This window comes from Theropithecus gelada, chromosome 2 (genome assembly GCF_003255815.1).
Source record: "Theropithecus gelada isolate Dixy chromosome 2, Tgel_1.0, whole genome shotgun sequence".
In the NCBI taxonomy this organism is placed as follows: domain Eukaryota; kingdom Metazoa; phylum Chordata; class Mammalia; order Primates; family Cercopithecidae; genus Theropithecus; species Theropithecus gelada.
This window is the reverse complement of record NC_037669.1, coordinates 105,007,894-105,026,489: the sequence shown is the minus strand read 5'-3', so window position 1 is coordinate 105,026,489 and position 18,596 is coordinate 105,007,894. Positions and strand designations below refer to the sequence as shown.

Genomic DNA, 18,596 nt, shown 5'->3' with positions numbered 1-18,596 from the left:
TAATAAGATAAATAAACATGGAAATGTCCTTGAAAAATAGAAGAGGTTCTTTCACGTTAGTTTCCTTCCTCCTCCTCAAGGCCTCTGTACGTGTCATTTGAAGGCTTTTTTAGTTAAGAAGGTTGAGGTGAAGTTAACAAACATTTGTTAAAGACTTGCTGTGAACCGCTAGGCCTTGAGGTAGAGAGAATAGAACTTGAAGACCGTTCCCTTCAAGGAGCCTATAATCTATATGTGGAGAGAAAAACTGCATATAAAGAACTAGTGGCTGTTGTATATCATAGGAATTTAGAGAAGAGAAAGATCTTTTTGGAGGGGAATAATTGGGAAAGGTTTTCATGGATGATGTCGGAATTGATGCAAATATAGGCTACATGGATATATAATACGTTGTATAGGCTGGACGCCGTAGCTCACGCCTATAATCCCAGCACTTTGGGAGGCCAAGACGCATGGATCACTCGAGTACAGGAGTTTGAGAGCAGCCTGGGCAACAGTGATGAAACTCCGTCTCTACTAAAAATAAAAAAATTAGTGGCCAGGAGCGGTGACTCAAGCCTGTAATCCCAGCACTTTGGGAGGCTGAGGCGGGCAGATCGCCTGGTCATGAGTTCAAGACTAGCCTGACCAATATGGTGAAACCCTGTCTCTACTAAAAATACAAAAATTAGTAGGCGTGGTGGCAAGCGCCTGTAATCCCAGCTACTCAGGAGGCTGAGACAGGTGAATTGCTTGAACCCGGGAGGTAGAGGTTGTGGGGGGCTAAGATTGTGCCACTGCACTCCAGCCTGGGTGATAGAGCGAGACTCCGTCTCAAAAAAATAAAAAATAAAAAAAATTAGCCTGGCGTGGTAGTGCACACCTGTAATCCCAGCTACTTGAGGAGGCAGGAGAATCACTTGAGCCTGGGAGGCGGAGATTGCACCACTGCACCCCAGCCTGGATGACAGAGCGAGACTCTGTCTGGGGAAAAAAAAAAAAAAAAAAGTTGTATATTGTTTTTCGTATTCTTTTGTGATTCGTAAGCATGATTGGGTGTTCACACTCGCGGGTGAGATGTGCCTCCTTCCAACCTTGTTACAACGTTAGCACATTACCTGTCTGACATAAAAAAAAGAGAAATGTTTTTCAAAGATTATGTAAGATGGAAAATTGAGTCGTCTTTGGGTCCTCAGTCTAGTTAGTTATTTTTAATTTGAGTAATTTAAAATTCAGCAAATAATATTAAAAATAGAAGTATTTTGTCTGAATTATCTCTCTGTACACTCATAAAACCCTCTAAAACTGTAACAGGAAGAAATTTTAAATTATTCCTTTTGTTCTTTTTTTTTTTTTTTCTGAGACAGAGTCTCACTCTGTCACCCAGGATGGAGTGCAGTGGCACAATCTTTGCTCACTGGAACCTCCTCCCAGGCTCAAGTGATTCTCCTGCCTCAGCCTCCCAAGTAGCTGGGATTACAGGCGTGCACCACTATGCCCGGCTAAGTTTTGTATTTTTAGTAGAGACGTGGTTTCACCATGTTGGACAGGCTGGTCTCGAACTCCTGACCTTGATGATCCACCTGCCTCAGCCTCCCAAAGTGCTGGGATTACAAACATGAGCCACCGCACCTGGCCAAATTGTTACTATTTTTTATTTTTGAGATGGAGTCTCACTCCGTTTCCCAGGCTGGAGTGCAATGGCGCGATCTTGGCTCACTGCATCCTCTGCCTCCCGGATTCAAGCAGTTCTCTGCCTCAGTCTCCTGAGTAGCTGGGACTACAGGCATGCGCCACCATGCCCGGCTAATCTTTTTGTATATTTAGTAGAGATGGGGTTTCACCATCTTGGCCAGGCTGGTCTTGAACTCCTGACCTTGTGATCCACCTGCCTTGGCCTCCCAAATGATTCTTAATGATCTAAAACAACGCAGTATCCAGCCTGCACAAACCTCAGAAAAGTGTGCTCTTTGTCCCGGAATGGAAGGGTCCCACAGAAAAGGCACCAGACACAGCACAGCATATAGATATCCAGAGTGAACAAAACAAACAAAAATTGTCTATGGACATCATAGAGAAACCTGTAGACTAGAGAAGGTTCAATGCTAATTTAAGAATCAGAAACTATTATCTATACACATTTTAAAAATAATTTGGGTATAGAATCAGTTTTGATTAACTCTTCTTTAAATATACATATGTATGCATGTATGTGTGTATTGATGTACATGTTTGTGTTTTCTTGGAAGGGGTGTTTGTACTCAGGCCCCATGTTATTGTATTATCATGGAATACTGTGCCCATGGACAACTCTACGAGGTCTTGCGAGCTGGCAGGAAGATCACGCCTCGATTGCTAGTAGACTGGTCCACAGGAATTGCAAGTGGAATGAATTATTTGCACCTCCATAAAATTATTCATCGTGATCTGAAATCACCTAAGTGAGTTCTGGAGCTAATGTTTCAGCTATTTTGTTCTTTTGAAATACAGAATATTTATCAACCTCAGTTGACATTTTCAGACATCATACTTTTAGTTCAGTTTCAATCAGGACAGTGGGTAATTCTGTTTGTGCATCTCTTGGGTTATTGTTGACCTACCTGCTTACCTGTATGGCAGATATCTCCAGGTACCTGAAACCACTTTTCCCTCTTGTTGCTTTTAAATCATACAACTGTGAAACAAAATTCATTATTATCTGAAGTATTCACCTTCTATCATCTCAGATAGTTAATGCCAGACCTTCCCATTTGAAGCCTTGGTTTGTTGTTTTCCACGTGTTCAAAACACTTTTTAAACTGAGTTTCAGAAATGTATACAACAGGATAAAATGGATAAATAAGAAACAGGCTAGCTGGGTGGAGTGGCTCACGCCTGTAATCCTAGCACTTTGGGAGGCCAAGGCGGGTGGATCACTTGAGGTCAGGAGTTCGAGACCAGCCTGACCAACACGGTGAAACCCTGTCTCTACTAAAAATATAAAAAATTAGCCAGGCATGGTAGCAGGCGCCTGTAGTCCCAGCTACTTGAGAGGTTGAGGCAGCAGAATTGCTTGAACCTAGGAGGAGAAGGTTGTAGTGAGCTGAGATCGCACCACTGGACTCCAGCCTGAGCGACAGAGCAAGACTCCATCTCAAAAATAATAATAATAATAATAATGAAACAGAGGCAAAGGAAAAGTAAAAACATTAGAACTAAAAATTGTTCACAAATTACATGCCATGAGATTCTATAGACGTGGACTACACATTTGGCTTTGAGCTTCTAGTGTCTAAGCAAAGGAGGAAATAAACAGTTATAAGGTTCACAATGGCCATAGGAAAAATAAACACTGGCTATGTAAGAGAAGCAGGGCTGTTTCTAGTAATCTCTGTTTTCAAAAGGATTTCTTGGCTACTAATCACTTTAAGAGGAGTGTGTAGTTAGTTCCCCAAATTGCATGAAGAAGGAAATTGATAAAATGATTTATTTCAGTATAACTCCTGTTTTTCAACATTATTTTTATTATTTATCATCACATTTTGGGTAGATGAGCAGAGGATTAATCTCTTCAAAATATATTTGCAGCCTAGGCAATATAGTGAAACTCCATCTCTACAAAAAATTTAAAATTTAGCCAGGCATGGTGTCCAAGCTACTCAGGAGGCTGAGGTGGGAAAATCGCTTAAGCCCGGAAGGTCAAGGCTACAGTAAGCCATGATCACACCACTGCACTCTAGCCTGGACAACAGAGCACAACCCTGTCTCAAAAAATAATCAAAATAAAATAGATATATTCTTTTATTATATATACACACACATATATATATATTTGCATAGTGCTCTCATGGTTTATAATATCTTGGGGGAGATCTATTATCACACCTTTGATCCTGGCAAAAACTGTGTGGGATTTGTAACAAGTATTGTTATTCTTATTTTATGTAAGGGAAACTAGAGCTTAGCCCAAAGTCATGGGGCTAGGACTTGAACCTAGAATTTCTGAACCAAAGGCTGCTGCATCCTACCTCATTATGTGACGGTAAGGGATTCACAGTGAATCCTGCCTTTCCTCCATGGACAGTATAAATCAATCCTTCATTATAAACTTCAAAACAGTTCTTATTTATCACCATCGTCCTCAGCAATTACAGTGCTTAGTTGACTGAACAACCTCCCCCTTGCTTTACTTGCAAGTAAACATGATTGTGTAGTGCTCATTTCTTCTGTTCACATTCTTACCCTGTTGCTTTTGCCATTTAGTGCATACAGGTAAGGACATTAACTACCTGAAGGCCTCTTTGAATGGTTCTCCTTTTTAATCACCTTGTTCTCCTTGTGAATTAATCTTAGAGGGAAGGAGTCAGGAAGCCGTAGAATAGAGTAGTGAATGGGTTACCCCAGTAAGCCTTTCCCTCTGCTAACAATAACACTCCCAACCCCAGCAGCTTTGGCTTCTTTGGGTTTCAAGCTGATTTTGGGAAGACAGGGATCAATCTGACTTGCTATAACAAGAGATCTCATTACCTACATTAAGTCTGCAGGCTCTGTGACCCCATCTTTGTCTCAGAGAAGATTTCAGAAAAGTTCTAATGTTATATTTCTCTAGTCTTCTCCCAAGTTCATCCTCTCTTGTCACACCAACGGAGGCAGAGAGGAAGTTCCCAGAAAAGGTTCCCTCTTTTAGGGGCTAACTGCCTACTCTCACTTTCATGGTGTATCATATCAGTTCTCCAATTCTCTTATCCCATAATATTTTAATCCTTATGCATTTCCACTAAGACTAACACGGTTAAATCAAAACTCCTAAGTTATATAAATTTTACATATTAGGTGCAAAACCAGGGCGTGGAGGATGGTATTCAAAAGCAATTGTAAGCTCTGAGCTATTTGGTAAATAGCCATTGGGGTTGGAGTTGTGAACCTGGTAAATGTGAAGGAATCCCTGCTTTAAATGGAGAAGCAAGGGGATAGAGTCAGATGTTTTCTGCTTTACAGCCTCCTCAATTCTGATACTATTTGAGGATGAAGACTTTTTTTTTTTAGACAGAGTCTTGCTCTGTGGCCCAGGCTGGAGTGCAGTGGTGCAAACTCCATTCACTGCAAGCTCTGCCTACTGGGTTCACGCCATTCTCCTGCCTCAGCCTCCCGAGTATCTGAGACTACGGGCGCCCGCCACCACGCCTGTAAGCCTTTCATCATTAAACATAGGTCCCTAGATCATTAAAGCCTCTGAAACCCTAAGTCATTAACTTTCTAATGTTCTGAACAGGTTGTTTCAAGTGAAATCAATCTAGGGTGTGAAGCTGTCAATTTGGTACCAGATTGTATTCATCTTCAAGGCTGGCACGAGCACTTGGCCTCAGGTCACATTTTCAGATAACTACTATGACAAGTAAAACACTACTGGTATGGAATTTACTTAAGCTTGGATTTACTTCTGCTTTTCCTTATCAGCACTAGTGAAATCCCAGCATATATATTAGCCTTTTAATGTAATGAATCCCAAATATCATGGTCTCATGCATGATATTAGTTGGCTATCATTTAAACAGTGTTTAAAAAGAAGTATTCTTTTTAGTGGGCTGGCTAAAGCCAGCAAGGACGGAAACCAATATTTATTGATAACGGTGCCTAACATATCTTACCTCATTTAATTCAAATGAAAATTCAATGAGATTGTTATTAGAGGTCTATCACCCCTTATCCAAAACTCTTGAAGAAAGATATTTTCAGAAAGGTAGTGCACTACCTTAGACACCCAGCGAGGTCTGGAGCAGTACCCTAAAATCAACCACATTAACAAATCTGCAGCAAAACCTGTTGTTCACACAAAATGGGATGAAGAAAGTGAGTTTGCCTTATACGTGTGAAAAAAATATAAGCTGACTGAGAACTTTTTGCATTTTCAAATTGTGGATAAGAATGAAGAGTCTCCATCCTACATATGAGAAAACTGGCTTAGAAGAGTTAAATAAGGCCGGGTGCAGTGGCTCACACCTGTAATCCCAACACTTTGGGAGACGGAGATGGGAGGATCACCTGAGGTCAGGAGTTTGAGACCAGCCTGACCAACATAAAGAAACCCCATCTCTACTAAAAATACAAAAATTAGTTGGGCGTGGTGGCAGGTGCCTGTAATTGCAGCTACTTGGGAGGCTGCGGCAAGGAGAAAATCCCTTGAACCCAGGAGGCAGAGGTTGCAGTCAGCTGAGATCGTGCCATTGCACTCCAACCTGGGCGGTAAGAGTAAAACTCTGTCTCAAAAAAAAAAGAAGAGTTAAGTAACTTGGCAAAGGTCGCACAGCAAGTGGAAGAGGCAGCATAAGACTAGGCGTTAAAAGCCTGTTATGCTAAGCTGCCTGACAAGTATGAATGATGTTATTTCTAGTGTATAGCCAATGCCCCAGTGACATTGGAAACTGCAAGCTGAATACTACAAGATAGGAAGCAGCAGACAAAGTCTTCCGTTTCAGCCATTTAGAATCATGGTTTTCATTAGTACTAACGATCTGGATGTTTTCTTTTTATTTCTTTTTAAAGTGTTTTAGTGACCCACACAGATGCAGTAAAAATTTCTGATTTTGGTACGTCTAAGGAACTCAGTGACAAAAGTACCAAGATGTCATTTGCCGGCACAGTTGCATGGATGGCGCCAGAGGTGATACGGAATGAACCCGTATCTGAGAAAGTTGATATATGGTGAGTGGCGCCACCAGTTGTGCCAACTAAAAAGCCTTTTCCCACTTTCGCCCTATTAGCACTGTCTTCCTTCAGCCCTTACTTTTCCAGAATATTCTTGAGTGTTGTCCACTTTTGGTTGATTTCAGCCTCATATTATCTGAGGTACTTGCCAGTATGGTGATATATGGGGAGAAGGATTAGGGGGAATGAGGGTGGCTCTCCACTCAGTAAGTCATCAGTTTGGGGGACCTCAGAGAATATACTGAACTTTCTAGAAAACTGAAAGTTTACTTCAAATGATCATTTAGTGTGGAAGTCTTCCTGAAATGTGTTACATAATTCTCACCTTCTTGAATAAAGTACAAGAGCTTACCTATTCTCAATGACTCAGGTCATCATTACACATATCAATAATGTACTTTGCTGTGATACAATTATGTTCTCTAGACACGTTTGAGATGTAGGAGGTTGTTTTGCCCTTTTATTGAACAGCCTCTATAGGCTATGATTTTAAAAAAAAGATCTCTATAACATTACTTCTGAGGTTATAAGTCTTTTTATTAACAGTATTTTTTCCTGTAATAGCTTTTCTTCTACCCTTAAAATTGGCAACTAGTAACTTTTAGGCTTAAAACCAAAATAATAGCACATGTCAAAATTGCATGTAATACCAGAGTAAATAGGATAAAGTAGAAATGTGGGGTCATTTGTAATTTAGATAGTCATGACCAAAGTACCCTCCTTAGGGATTACTAACTGATGTTCCCACCGGAAATATCTAAGAGTGTTTTCTCAGTCTCACCAACAAAATGTGCTAAACTCTTGGATTTTTGCCAATCATATAGGTAAAAAACGGTATCTTGGGTGCATTCCTCTCGGGACAAGTAAGCCTATACATTTGTTCGTATGTGTTAGAGCCCTCATATTTTCTTACTTGTGAATGGCTCATAATCTTTGCTCAGCTTTCTGATTTTTACTCATAATTTATCAGAGTATTTTACATATTAAGGAGATTCACATTTTGTGTAAATTGTAGATAATTCACATTTTGTTATTTTGCTGATGGTATTTTTTGCCTTGTCAGATTTTGAAAATACAGTTTAATTTATCAATTTCTCCTTTTATGGCTTTTAGATTTCATGGTTTAAAAAGTCTTTAAAAGCCAGGCATGGTGGCTCACACCTGTAATTCCAGCACTTTGGGAGGCTGAGGTGGGTGAATCACTTGAGGTCAGGAGTTCAAGACCAGCCTGGCCGACATGGTGAAACCCCATCTCTACTAAAAATACAAAAAATTAGCTAGGCGTGGTGGCACATGCCTGTAATCCCAGCTGCTTGGGAGGCTGAGGGGCAGGAGAATCGCTTGAACCCAGGAGGTGGAGGTCGCAGTGAGCCAAGATCAGGTCACTGCACTCCAGCCTAGGTGATGGAGCGGGATTCTGTCTTTAAAAAAAAAAAAAAAAAAAAAGTGTTTAACACTCCTAGATAATTTTTTAACTCCTTATTTTTAGAAGATTTTTATGGTTTCATTTTTTTATTTAAATCTTTGATTCAAGTGAAATTTATCTTGATTTATGGTGAGTTATAGATTTAATTTTTTTTTCCCAGCTGTTCCAACAACATTTTTTGACTAATCAATTTTTACCCGCTGGTTTGTGATGTTACTTCTATCTTACATTCAATTCCTAAATGTATTTGGTTTATTTCTGGATTTCTTGTCCAGTCCGTTATTCTGGTTGTCTGTTCACACATAAGAGTTAATTATTCAAGTTTTAATTTCTGGTAGTGTTGATTACCCCACATAGAATGTTTTTTTTTTTTTTCAGAGTTGTCCCAGATGTTTCTGTTTTTCTTATAGCAATACTAGAATTTTAAAACTGGGTATATGTACTAATTTGATTTAAATTAATAAAGAGCTAAAATACAAATCAGTCTTTCTGAAACATCTTCTGTACATGTTCCTGGTGCTACTGTAGGTCTTTTGGAGTGGTGCTTTGGGAGCTGCTGACAGGAGAGATCCCTTACAAAGATGTAGATTCTTCAGCCATTATCTGGGGTGTTGGAAGCAACAGCCTCCACCTTCCAGTTCCTTCGACTTGCCCTGATGGATTCAAAATCCTTATGAAACAGACGTGGTAAGAATATTGTCTCTAAAACAATAGGGAGGTCTCCAATGTGTATTTGGAGTGAATCTCCTGGTGGTAGAAAGAATAGGAGCTTTGGAGTGGGAGAATCTGTGGTTCAAATACTAGCTCTGCCCCTTTCTATCTGTGCAATTTTGGGCATGTTATCCAATATCAGTTTTCTCATTTGTAAAATAGAGACAACACCGACTCATAGAGTTATTGTGTTGTAATTAATGACAATTTAGAAATAAAGAACTTGGTATGATTATCTTGAAATAGTAGGCCTTGGCCAATGATAGCTATTATTTCTTTGCTAGTCCTAATGGGCTATTATTAAATAGGTCACTGGTCCTAGATTTCCATTTCATCATTAGAGGTATCTCATAATTACATTTTCCTTTTGCTCTTCAGTATATCAAAACTGTACTGCAGGGCAGCCAGGCACACAATTACAGGTGGCTCACACCTGTAATTCCAACACTTGGGCGGCAGAGATGGGAGGATCACTTGAGGCCAGGAGTTCAAGAGCAGCTTGGGCAACATAGCGAGACCCCATCTCTACTTTAAAAACATAAAATAAAATAAAATAAAATAAAATAAAATATAAATAAAAAACTGTACTGCAGGCCAGGCATGGTGGCTCATGCCTGTAATCCCAACACTTTGGGAGGCCGAGGCAGGAGGATCACTTGAACCCAGGAATCTGAGATAAGCCTAGGCAACATAGTGAGACCCTGTCTCTGAAAAAATAAATAAATAAATAAATTTAAAGAAATGTTAAAACTGTACTGAGATACAATTCAGTTATGCTATCCTGATATAATGGAGTACAGCTGATTTTACTCAGATATAGCCATTTTGAAGTAAACAGTCTTTTTCATAAAGTAAAATAAAGTCTTCATTCTCCTGGACACAACTTCTGAAATGCACAAACTGTCTTTTTCACTTTTAGGCAGAGTAAACCTCGAAACCGACCTTCTTTTCGGCAGACACTCATGCATTTAGACATTGCCTCTGCAGATGTACTTGCCACCCCACAAGAAACTTACTTCAAGTCTCAGGTAAGTTGGGAAACTCTCTACCACGTGCTACTAAACAGATAGAGAACTCTCAGTGAAAAAAAGTAACTCTTAGAAGGGCCCATTGTGTTTGTTATAATGGTTATATAACTCTCTTCATTGTGAAATAATAAATATGTTACTTCACACATGACATCTTAGAGTTTTTAAAGCACTTAACATATATTAATAAATCATTTGAACAAGCACGTGTTGGCCAGGCATGGTGGCTCACGTCTATAATCCAGCACTTTGGGAGGCCGAGGCAGGCAGATCATCTGAGGCTGGGAGGTCAAGACCAGCCTGACCAACATGGAGAAACCCCCACTCTACTAAAAATACAAAATTAGCCAGGTGTGGTGGTACATGCCTGTAATCCCAGCTACTCAGGAGGCTGAGGCAGGAGAATCGCTTGAACCCGGGAGGCAGAGGTTGTGGTGAGCCGAGATCGTGCCATTGCACTCCAGCCTGGGCAACAAGAGCTAAACTCTGTTTCCAAAAAAAAAAAAGGAAAAGAAAAAAACGTGTGTCAGAATATCATCCTTATAGTGGCTTCTGGTAAAACTGCTGAATAGAAAAGAGAAAAAGAAGATATGAAAGCTGTAATGTACATACATCTGAATTAGGATTACTGCTGACCTTCAAGAAAGTATTGTCTTCTTTGAAGTAGCAAAGCTGAAGTACAGAGGTGGGAGGTTAAATACCAGAATGAGCCTATGATAGAACTCAGCCCAGAGAGAACCTTTTCTCTAAGTATGTCACCTAGTAGCTCCAAATAAGTATAATTTAATGTATCTGTTAGCCTCTACTGTACAACAAACCATCTCAAAACTTTTATTTTTATTTTCTGAGACAAGGTCTCATTCTGTCAGACAGGAGTACAGTGGTCTGATCTCAGCTCACTGTAGCCTTCACCTCCCGGGCTCAGGCAATCCTCCCACTTCAGCCCCCCAAGTACCTAGGACTGCAAGCATGCACCACCATACCTGGCTAATTTTTGTTTTTGTTTTTGTTTTTTTGATAGATACAGGGTTTCACCATGTTGCCCAGGCTGATCTAAAACTCCTGGGCTCAAGCAATCTGACTGCCTCGGCCTCCCAAAGTGCTGGGAATATGGGCATGAGCCATTGCCTGGCCCCATCCCAAAACTTATGACTTACAACAGTAAGCATTTATGTATATGTAGCTCATGATTCTATGGGTTGGCAGTTTGGGTTAGGCAGTTCTACTGGCTTTGACTGGGCTCACTCATGCCTGCGGTGAGTTGCCAGGTCAGCTGGGAGGCTGGCTGGTCCTAGACTGTCTCATTCACATGCCTGACAATTGGCTGGCTATTAGCTAGAGCACCTTGCTTCTCCACATGGCCTCCACTCCTCCAGCAGGCCACCTTGGGCTTGTTCTCATGGTGTTCTCAGGGTAACAAATGTAATGAGAGAGCAAGTCCCAATGCACAGGTGATTTCCAAGCCTGTGCTGCATTATTCCTGCTAATGTTCCATTGGCTAAGCAAGTCACAGGCCAACCCAGATTCTTGGGACTGAGAACTAGGCTTCACCTCTTGACAAGAGAATCTGCTACAGTACATTGTAAGGGCATGGATCTGGAGAGGGGAAGAATTGGTGGCAATTAAATTAAAAGGCTGCAAATGTCATAAGGATTGGTCATCTAACCACTATCAATGTGGATAGGGGGTGGTAAGAGGTGAATTCTTTTTTTTTTTTTTTTTTTTCTGAGACGGAGTTTCACTCTGCTGCCCCGGCTGGAGTGCAGTGGTGCGATCTCGGCTCACTGCAAACTCCACTTCCCAGGTTCACGCCATTCTCCTGCCTCAGCCTCCTAAGTGGCTGGCACTACAGGCGCCCGCCACCATGCCCGGCTAATTTTTTGTATTTTTAGTAGAGACGGGGTTTCACCGTGTTAGCCAGGATGGTCTCGATCTCCTGACCTCGTGATCCGCCCGCCTCGGCCTCCCAAAGTGCTGAGATTACAGGCGTGAGCCACTGCGCCCAGCCGAGATGAATATTTAATAAGGCCCTTATCCCTTCTATCAAAAGGGATGGAACTATAACTTTGGAAATAAATGTGATGATCCTGAATTATAGCTGTATGCTTATGGAACATAACACAATTATTACCTAATTTCTCATTTCTCATATAGCTTTATCTCACTTAATGTTATTGTGCTTCAGAAATGAATTTTTGTAAAGTGAATCGCATCTCCCCGCTGACTTCCAGTATCATTTCAGATTCATTCTCAGAAAAGACATTTTATTAGCGATTGGCATTTCAACCTCCTTCTCATAGCCCCTCATCCCTGAAGGGCGATAAGTTTACCCACCAGGAAAGTATCTGATGAAAACAGTACTGGACTTTGGGAGGGGCGTCATCCCTGGGAGCTGAACAAGTCCTTAAATATGCCTTTCACTTTGGGAGGCTGAGGCGGGCGGATCACGAGGTCAAGAGATCGAGATCATCCTGGCCAACATGGTGAAACCCCGTCTCTACTAAAAATACAAAAATTCGCTAGGTGTGGTACCACGCACCTGTAGTCCCAGCTACTTGGGAGGCTGAGGCAGGAAAATCACTTGAACCAAGGAGGCGGAGGTTGCAGTGAGCCGAGATCGTGCCACTGCACTCCAGCCTGGGCGACAGAGCAAGACTCCATCTAAAAAAAAAAAATATATATATATATATATATGCTTTTCTACCTGCCCCTACCAGAGGCTTGGAGTACTTCTGTGGTGTCTGATACACAGAGAGACACTCTGCCTATCAGACAGATATTGAGGAATATCTTAGTAAAGGCACAGGGCTTGTTTTTGTTTTTGTTTTAATTGAAGTTTCTAAGAAATGATAAATCAGAGACTCCTGTCCTGTTACCAAAGTTCTAACACACTCTCTGTGATCCATAAACTTAGCTCTCCCCACAACTGTGTCTTTAAGTGGTCAGGCTTGCCCCTATTGTTTTTTCCTATTTCTAAGAAATTATTATGTTAGTAAAGTGTTTGCTTTCAGAGGAAATAAGATGAGGCAGGAGGTTGACTTCATGACATTTCCTACATTCTTTGATATACATTCAGATCAATTCCCTTAGCACTATCACCCATCTGTTCAAATACATGTAGGTATGGGGCACTGGGTAAGAAATCTTTCAAATATCTTCTGTTTGTATTCAGAAAAAACACTTAACCCTTTTGTGAAATGGAAGAGAATAATAGTACTCTCAAGGAAATCTTGCAAACTTTAAGATATGGTTGTGATCACAGCTTTGCTGCTGCTTCTTTTTTTTCTTTTTTTTGAGACGGAGTCTTGCTCTGTCTTACCCAGGCTGGAGTGCAGTGGTGTGATCTCTGCTCACTGCAGCCTCCACCTCCTGGGTTCAAGCAATTCTGCTGTCTCAGCCTCCCGAGTAGCTGGGACTACAGGCATGTGCCACCACACTGGGTTAATTTTTGTATTTTTAGTAGAAATGGGGTTTCACCATGTTGGCCAGGCTGGTCTCAAACTTTTCACCTCAGGTGATCCACCCACCTCGGCCTCCCAAAGTGCTGGGATTACAGGTGTGAGCCACCGTGCACAGCCAACTTTGCTTCCTTTACAATAAAACTGTACATACCATAATTTTGAAAAGCAATTTCTGATGATGGTATTAAGTCACAAGCCATTGAGACAGTCAATATAAGTTTATATATTTGGAAAAACTTCCAATTCTGAACAGATGTTACTTAAGCCCTCCTAAAATGTCACTTCTGAAGTCAGTCCCACATTTTTTGAGAACCTACCACGTGCACAGCCCTGTGCAGGGCAGCTAAGTAGCCACAGCCGGTGTCCTCACCTGAACCGCTCCCAGATTATCAAGATACCCACAGCATGGAGCATTAACATTGAACTCAGAAAAGGTTCTCTTGGGAAAAGAATAGGAGGAGAGAATAGGAGAGGAGGTTAGAAGAGGAGAGAAGAGGGGAGAAGAAAACTTAGTACATTAAGCAGCTAAGTCTGCTCAGGCTGCTACAACAAAATGTCACACACTGGGTGGCTTAGAAACAACAGAAGTTAATCTCACGGTTCTGGAGACTGAGAAGTCTAAGGCACCCACAGAGTTGGTGTCTGGTGAGGGCCTGAGTTCTGGTTCCTGGGTGATGCCTTCTGACTGTATCCTCACAAGGTGGAAGGGTGAACAACCCCCCTGGGCCTATTTGATAAGGGCACTTTTCTCATTCACGAGGGCTCTGCCCCCATGACCTAATTACTTCCCCAAAGCCCTACCTCCTAATGCCATTCCCTTGGGGTTAAGATTTCAGCATATGAATTTGAAGGGGACACAAACATTCAGACCACAGCAGCATTTTTTCGTATTCACTTATTCTTCCACATTTTTTCCCGACATAAAATTTCACTTCTCCTTAAATAGCTCCAAATCTGCTATTTTGCTTCCTCCTAGAATTTTCTCGGTATTTATAAGTCAATTCGTCTCTGGATCTGAAAGTGAGGCTACCTCTAGCTAATATGAACTGGCTAGTGAGGTACTACAAATAGCAAGAGACTTTTAGTCTAAACCCCGTCCTGTCACTTCATACTGTGTGGTCTGGGCTAAGTCACTCAGTTACACTAAACCTCGACTAATTCACCAAAACAATGAAGATAATCATATCTTCCCTTCCTTAGAGAGTTTCTGTGAGGAGCAAATGAAAAGATAAAACTGCAAATGCATTGTAGACCGTCAAGAACAGTTGGATCGTAAGATGTCATTATTCTTGGCTGGGTACAGTGGCTCATGCCTGTAATCTCAGCACTTTGGGAGGCCGAGGTGGGTGGACCACTTGAGGTCAGGAGTTCGAGATCCGCCTGGCCAACATGGCAAAACCCTGTGTCTACTAAAAATACAAAAAATTAGCCAGGGGTGGTGGTGGGCACCTGTAATCCCAGCTACTTGGGAGGCTGAGGCACGAGAAGTGCTTGAACCCAGGAGGCAGAGGTTGCAGTGAGCTGAGATCGAGCCACTGCACTCCAGCCTGGGCAATAGAGCAAGACTCCATCTCAAAAAAAAAAAAAAAGATATCATTATGTCATTATTCTTGAGTTGCATATGATAGCATAAAACAAAAATGAAGGTGTTATTATTCACCTTAATTTTTGTAGCTTTGTACTAAGCTACAAAAATTAAGCCTCCTTTGGGTTGTTACATTCTGTATTCTTTTTCTGATGAACTCCTGAGATAAATAAGATGGCAGCCAGGGAACTCCTATTGTATTTGACTTTATCCTGCTCCGGTAGAGGAGAACTGGCTTTTTGGCAGGCACATGCTCTTTCTATAGTCCTCTTGTACCTGAGGCCTTGCCTCCTCCTGCCTGCTAAGATCCTCTCAACGTCAATTATCAATCAATAGTTGTTAGCCCCTGGTCTCCACTTGCTACCAAAACTGTCGGTCAAGAGGTGCTGCCAAGAGCCCAGCTGACTCCTTCCTGAGAGAAAATGTGTCATTCGTTTTTTGTCAACAGCACATGTGTAAAGATGTAGCCTATATAGAGCAGATGAACAAAGCAACCAATTTCAATACAGTATTAGATTCTGCCAAAGCTATAGCTTCATTGCTAGACAATCACCCATTTCTCCAAATAGGCAATTACTGTCCCTGGTATTCAATTACATTTGATATGAGTCTTTAGAAAACATTTTCACCCCATTCCAGATCCCAGCTGCTAGGTGGATCGTGTGCCTGACTTTGAAGCTCTCTCAGCCCCCTGCCTTTGAACCATTTTAGTGTTCTCTTGAGTGCCACTGTGACCACCCAGAAATTCAGGGACTGGGAGTTGCAGAGACACCCCAACTCTGAGGTTAGACTCTGCTGCCTTGAAAGTAATCTTCTTGTAAGGGAGCAGATGCATATGCAGAGGCTGGACACTCACATCAGGGGAGGAGTCGTGTGCCCAGTAAGGGTTGTACTGGACCCCACTATGGCTTTTCTGATTCCATCTGATTTCCCTTTACTAAGCCCCCAACATCTTGCTTCTGTACTCCTTAAGCTAGGCTGGAACTGGCTTAATTTCTTTTTTGTTGTTGTTTTTTATTTACTTTTTTAAAAGTGTGGTAAAAATAAAGATAGTATACAATTTGCCATTTTAACCAACTATTAAAAAAAAAATTTTTTTTTTTTTTTTTTGAGACAGAGTTTCACTCTTGTCACCCAGGCTGGAGTGCAATGGTGTGATCTCAGCCCACTGCAACCTCCAGCTCCCGGGTTCAAGCTATTCTCCTGCCTCAGCCTCCCAAAGTGCTGGGATTATAGACATGAGCCGCTGCACCCGACTGATTTTAACCATTTTTTTAATGCACGACTCAGTGGCATTAATTACATTCACAATGTTGTGAAATTGTCACCACTATCTGTTTCCAAAAATTTTCATCACCTCATTCAGCAGTAACTCCACATTCCCTCCTCCCCACCACCCCTGGTAATCTCTATTCTACTTTCTGTCTCTATGAATTTGCCTATCCCAGGTTATTTCATTTAAGTAGAATCATACAATATTTGTTCGTTTGTGCCTGGCTTGTTTCACTTGGAGTGTTTTCAAGGTTCACGTATTTTGTAGCATGTGTCACAACTTCCTTACTTTTTATGGCTAAATAATATTCCATGGTATATATACCACATTTTGTTTATCCATTCATCTATTAATTCAACTTCATTTTGACACCTATACAGTATTCCCCACTTATCCGTGGTACATTCCGCGACCCCCAGTGGATGCCTAAAACCTTGAATGGTACGGAGCCTGACTGCTGTCCATCAGAATACGTTTCTTTTCAAATCTTCCACCCACAATGTAATGTCTCTTCTATCTTAACTAAGCTCTTTCTTTACTTTTTATTTTTATTTTTTTTATTTTTTGGAGCAACCCTATTAACTGATTAGGCTCTTATTAGTACTGTGGACAGTAGGAGAGGAATGCTGGTTACATTTCAGTGTTTCTCAGGCATTGTAGTGAAATGATGGGAAATGCCCCTCCACTCCTAGGCAGGTGGCTTTGTTATAGGTCAAGCTCAGGCAGGACTCCTCCCACCCTTAGTCTTCTCTCTCAGAGGCTCCTCGACAGCTGTGCAAATTGGCTTTAGGCTTGCCAATCCTCCCTTTCTTCATATGTGCCCAGACATGCCTGAATTGCAGATTAAGCTCAAATTGGAACTTCTTTTCCATAAGATTCTAAGTATATAAAATGGAACTCAAAATTAACATGTGCCAAGAATAGGATACCTTCGGGGGAAACACATTCTTCATCAATACCTGGTTTTCCCATACATCCTTTTTCCTCTTCACAGGAGGGAATTTCTTTCTGGAAACCTACTTTCTTACAGATTTCAATCTTCAGAAAGTTCTCCTTGAGTTTCCCGTAATTATAAGCTAGATGTCAGGAGACTTATTTCCTCTAGAATTAAAACAAATCTCATCTGTGAGATAAAATTCCTCACCACCAGAGGGAGGTACTCCTTTTCTCACCCCTTCTCGAAGTATTTTAGTAGGATACAGTGACAGTTTTGCACAAAAGAGGATACTTCAAGACACAAATCTGACACTCTTATTCTTTTTTGGTCTAACTACTTTCACTTGTCATTCTTTCGCCTCCTAAAGCTCAAATACTCCTCCTGCTCCATGACTTTGATCTGATGATTGACAGAATAGCATTACCAGGGGCTGCTGTCAAAGGCCATTAGCAAACAATAGAGTAGTGTATTCTGATGAGATTGGGCACGTTCAAGGTGGTATGGCCATAGACTGCAGTAGTGTATTCTGGATCTTGGCTTTCTAATGACATTGTTGGATAGATTTGCTGCCTGAAAGTCAACCAACCAACGGAAACTTCTCTCCAGTGTTCAACATATATACGGGAAAATCTAGCATATTACAGAATGATCATTTTTTGCATGATTAAAATATAATTTCCTCTATAAAAATAGATGAGAAACAGCTAATTTGAGGAAAACCTTCTATAAATCCACAATTACTTAAGAATAACTTCTTACTTGATCCAGAAAGATACTCTTTTTATTATTGTGGTAATAATAATAACTTAATGAGAGCTACTGTCTTATTTTATTTTATTTTATTTTATTTATTATCTGAGATGGAGTTTCGCTCTTGTTGCCCAGGCTGGAGTGCAATGGCGTGATCTTGGCTCACTGCAACCTCTGCCTCCCGGGTTCAAGCGATTCTCCTGCCTCAGCCTCCCAAGTAGCTGGGATTACAGGTGCGTGCCACCACACCCAGCTAATTTTTGTATTTTTAGTAGAGACAGGGTTTCAGCATGTTGGCCAGGCTGGTCTTGAACTCCCGACCTCATGATCTGCCCGCCTCGGCCTCCCAGAGTGCTGGGATTCCAGGAATGAGCCACCACACCCACAATAGCAATTAGAGATTGCTATTATTTGTTTTAAATTTTTTAAATTGAAAAAATATAGGCAAGGATGTAGAGAAACTGGAACCCTTGTACACTGTTGGTGAGAATGCAAAATGGTGCAGCTAATAGGGAAAACAATAGGGAGATTCCTCACCAAATTCAAAATGGAGCTACCTTACAATCCAGAGAGATACTTTTTAACATGAATCTAAAGGTAGTAGAATAATTTTAGGAGAAGATTATACCACTAGATACATTTAGTTACAAATGTAGCCTTCACTGGAAATTATATCTCATTAGTGTCTGGAGATGGAAGATAGTTTACACACAATATGAAGAAACTTATTTTTGTTGTTTCTCTCTGCTCTGTGTCTACTGC

At 41.1% G+C, this 18,596-nt stretch overlaps 1 protein-coding gene and 1 non-coding gene across 3 annotated transcripts in view; both read left to right on the top strand.

Moving 5' to 3' along the window:
• The window catches only part of MAP3K13 (mitogen-activated protein kinase kinase kinase 13), a 192,052-nt gene that overhangs the window by 152,172 nt on the left and 21,284 nt on the right, over positions 1-18,596 (top strand). For both annotated transcript variants that reach the window (XM_025375609.1, XM_025375610.1), the window contains 4 exons: positions 2,229-2,420; positions 6,502-6,660; positions 8,618-8,776; positions 9,720-9,828. In XM_025375609.1, the coding sequence (XP_025231394.1) occupies positions 2,229-2,420; positions 6,502-6,660; positions 8,618-8,776; positions 9,720-9,828 (619 nt within the window). The remainder of the gene's footprint in view (positions 1-2,228; positions 2,421-6,501; positions 6,661-8,617; positions 8,777-9,719; positions 9,829-18,596) is intronic.
• On the top strand, positions 1,007-1,107 carry LOC112619953. The gene has a single exon (XR_003118425.1). It is a non-coding gene; the product is annotated as a small nucleolar RNA U13 (small nucleolar RNA).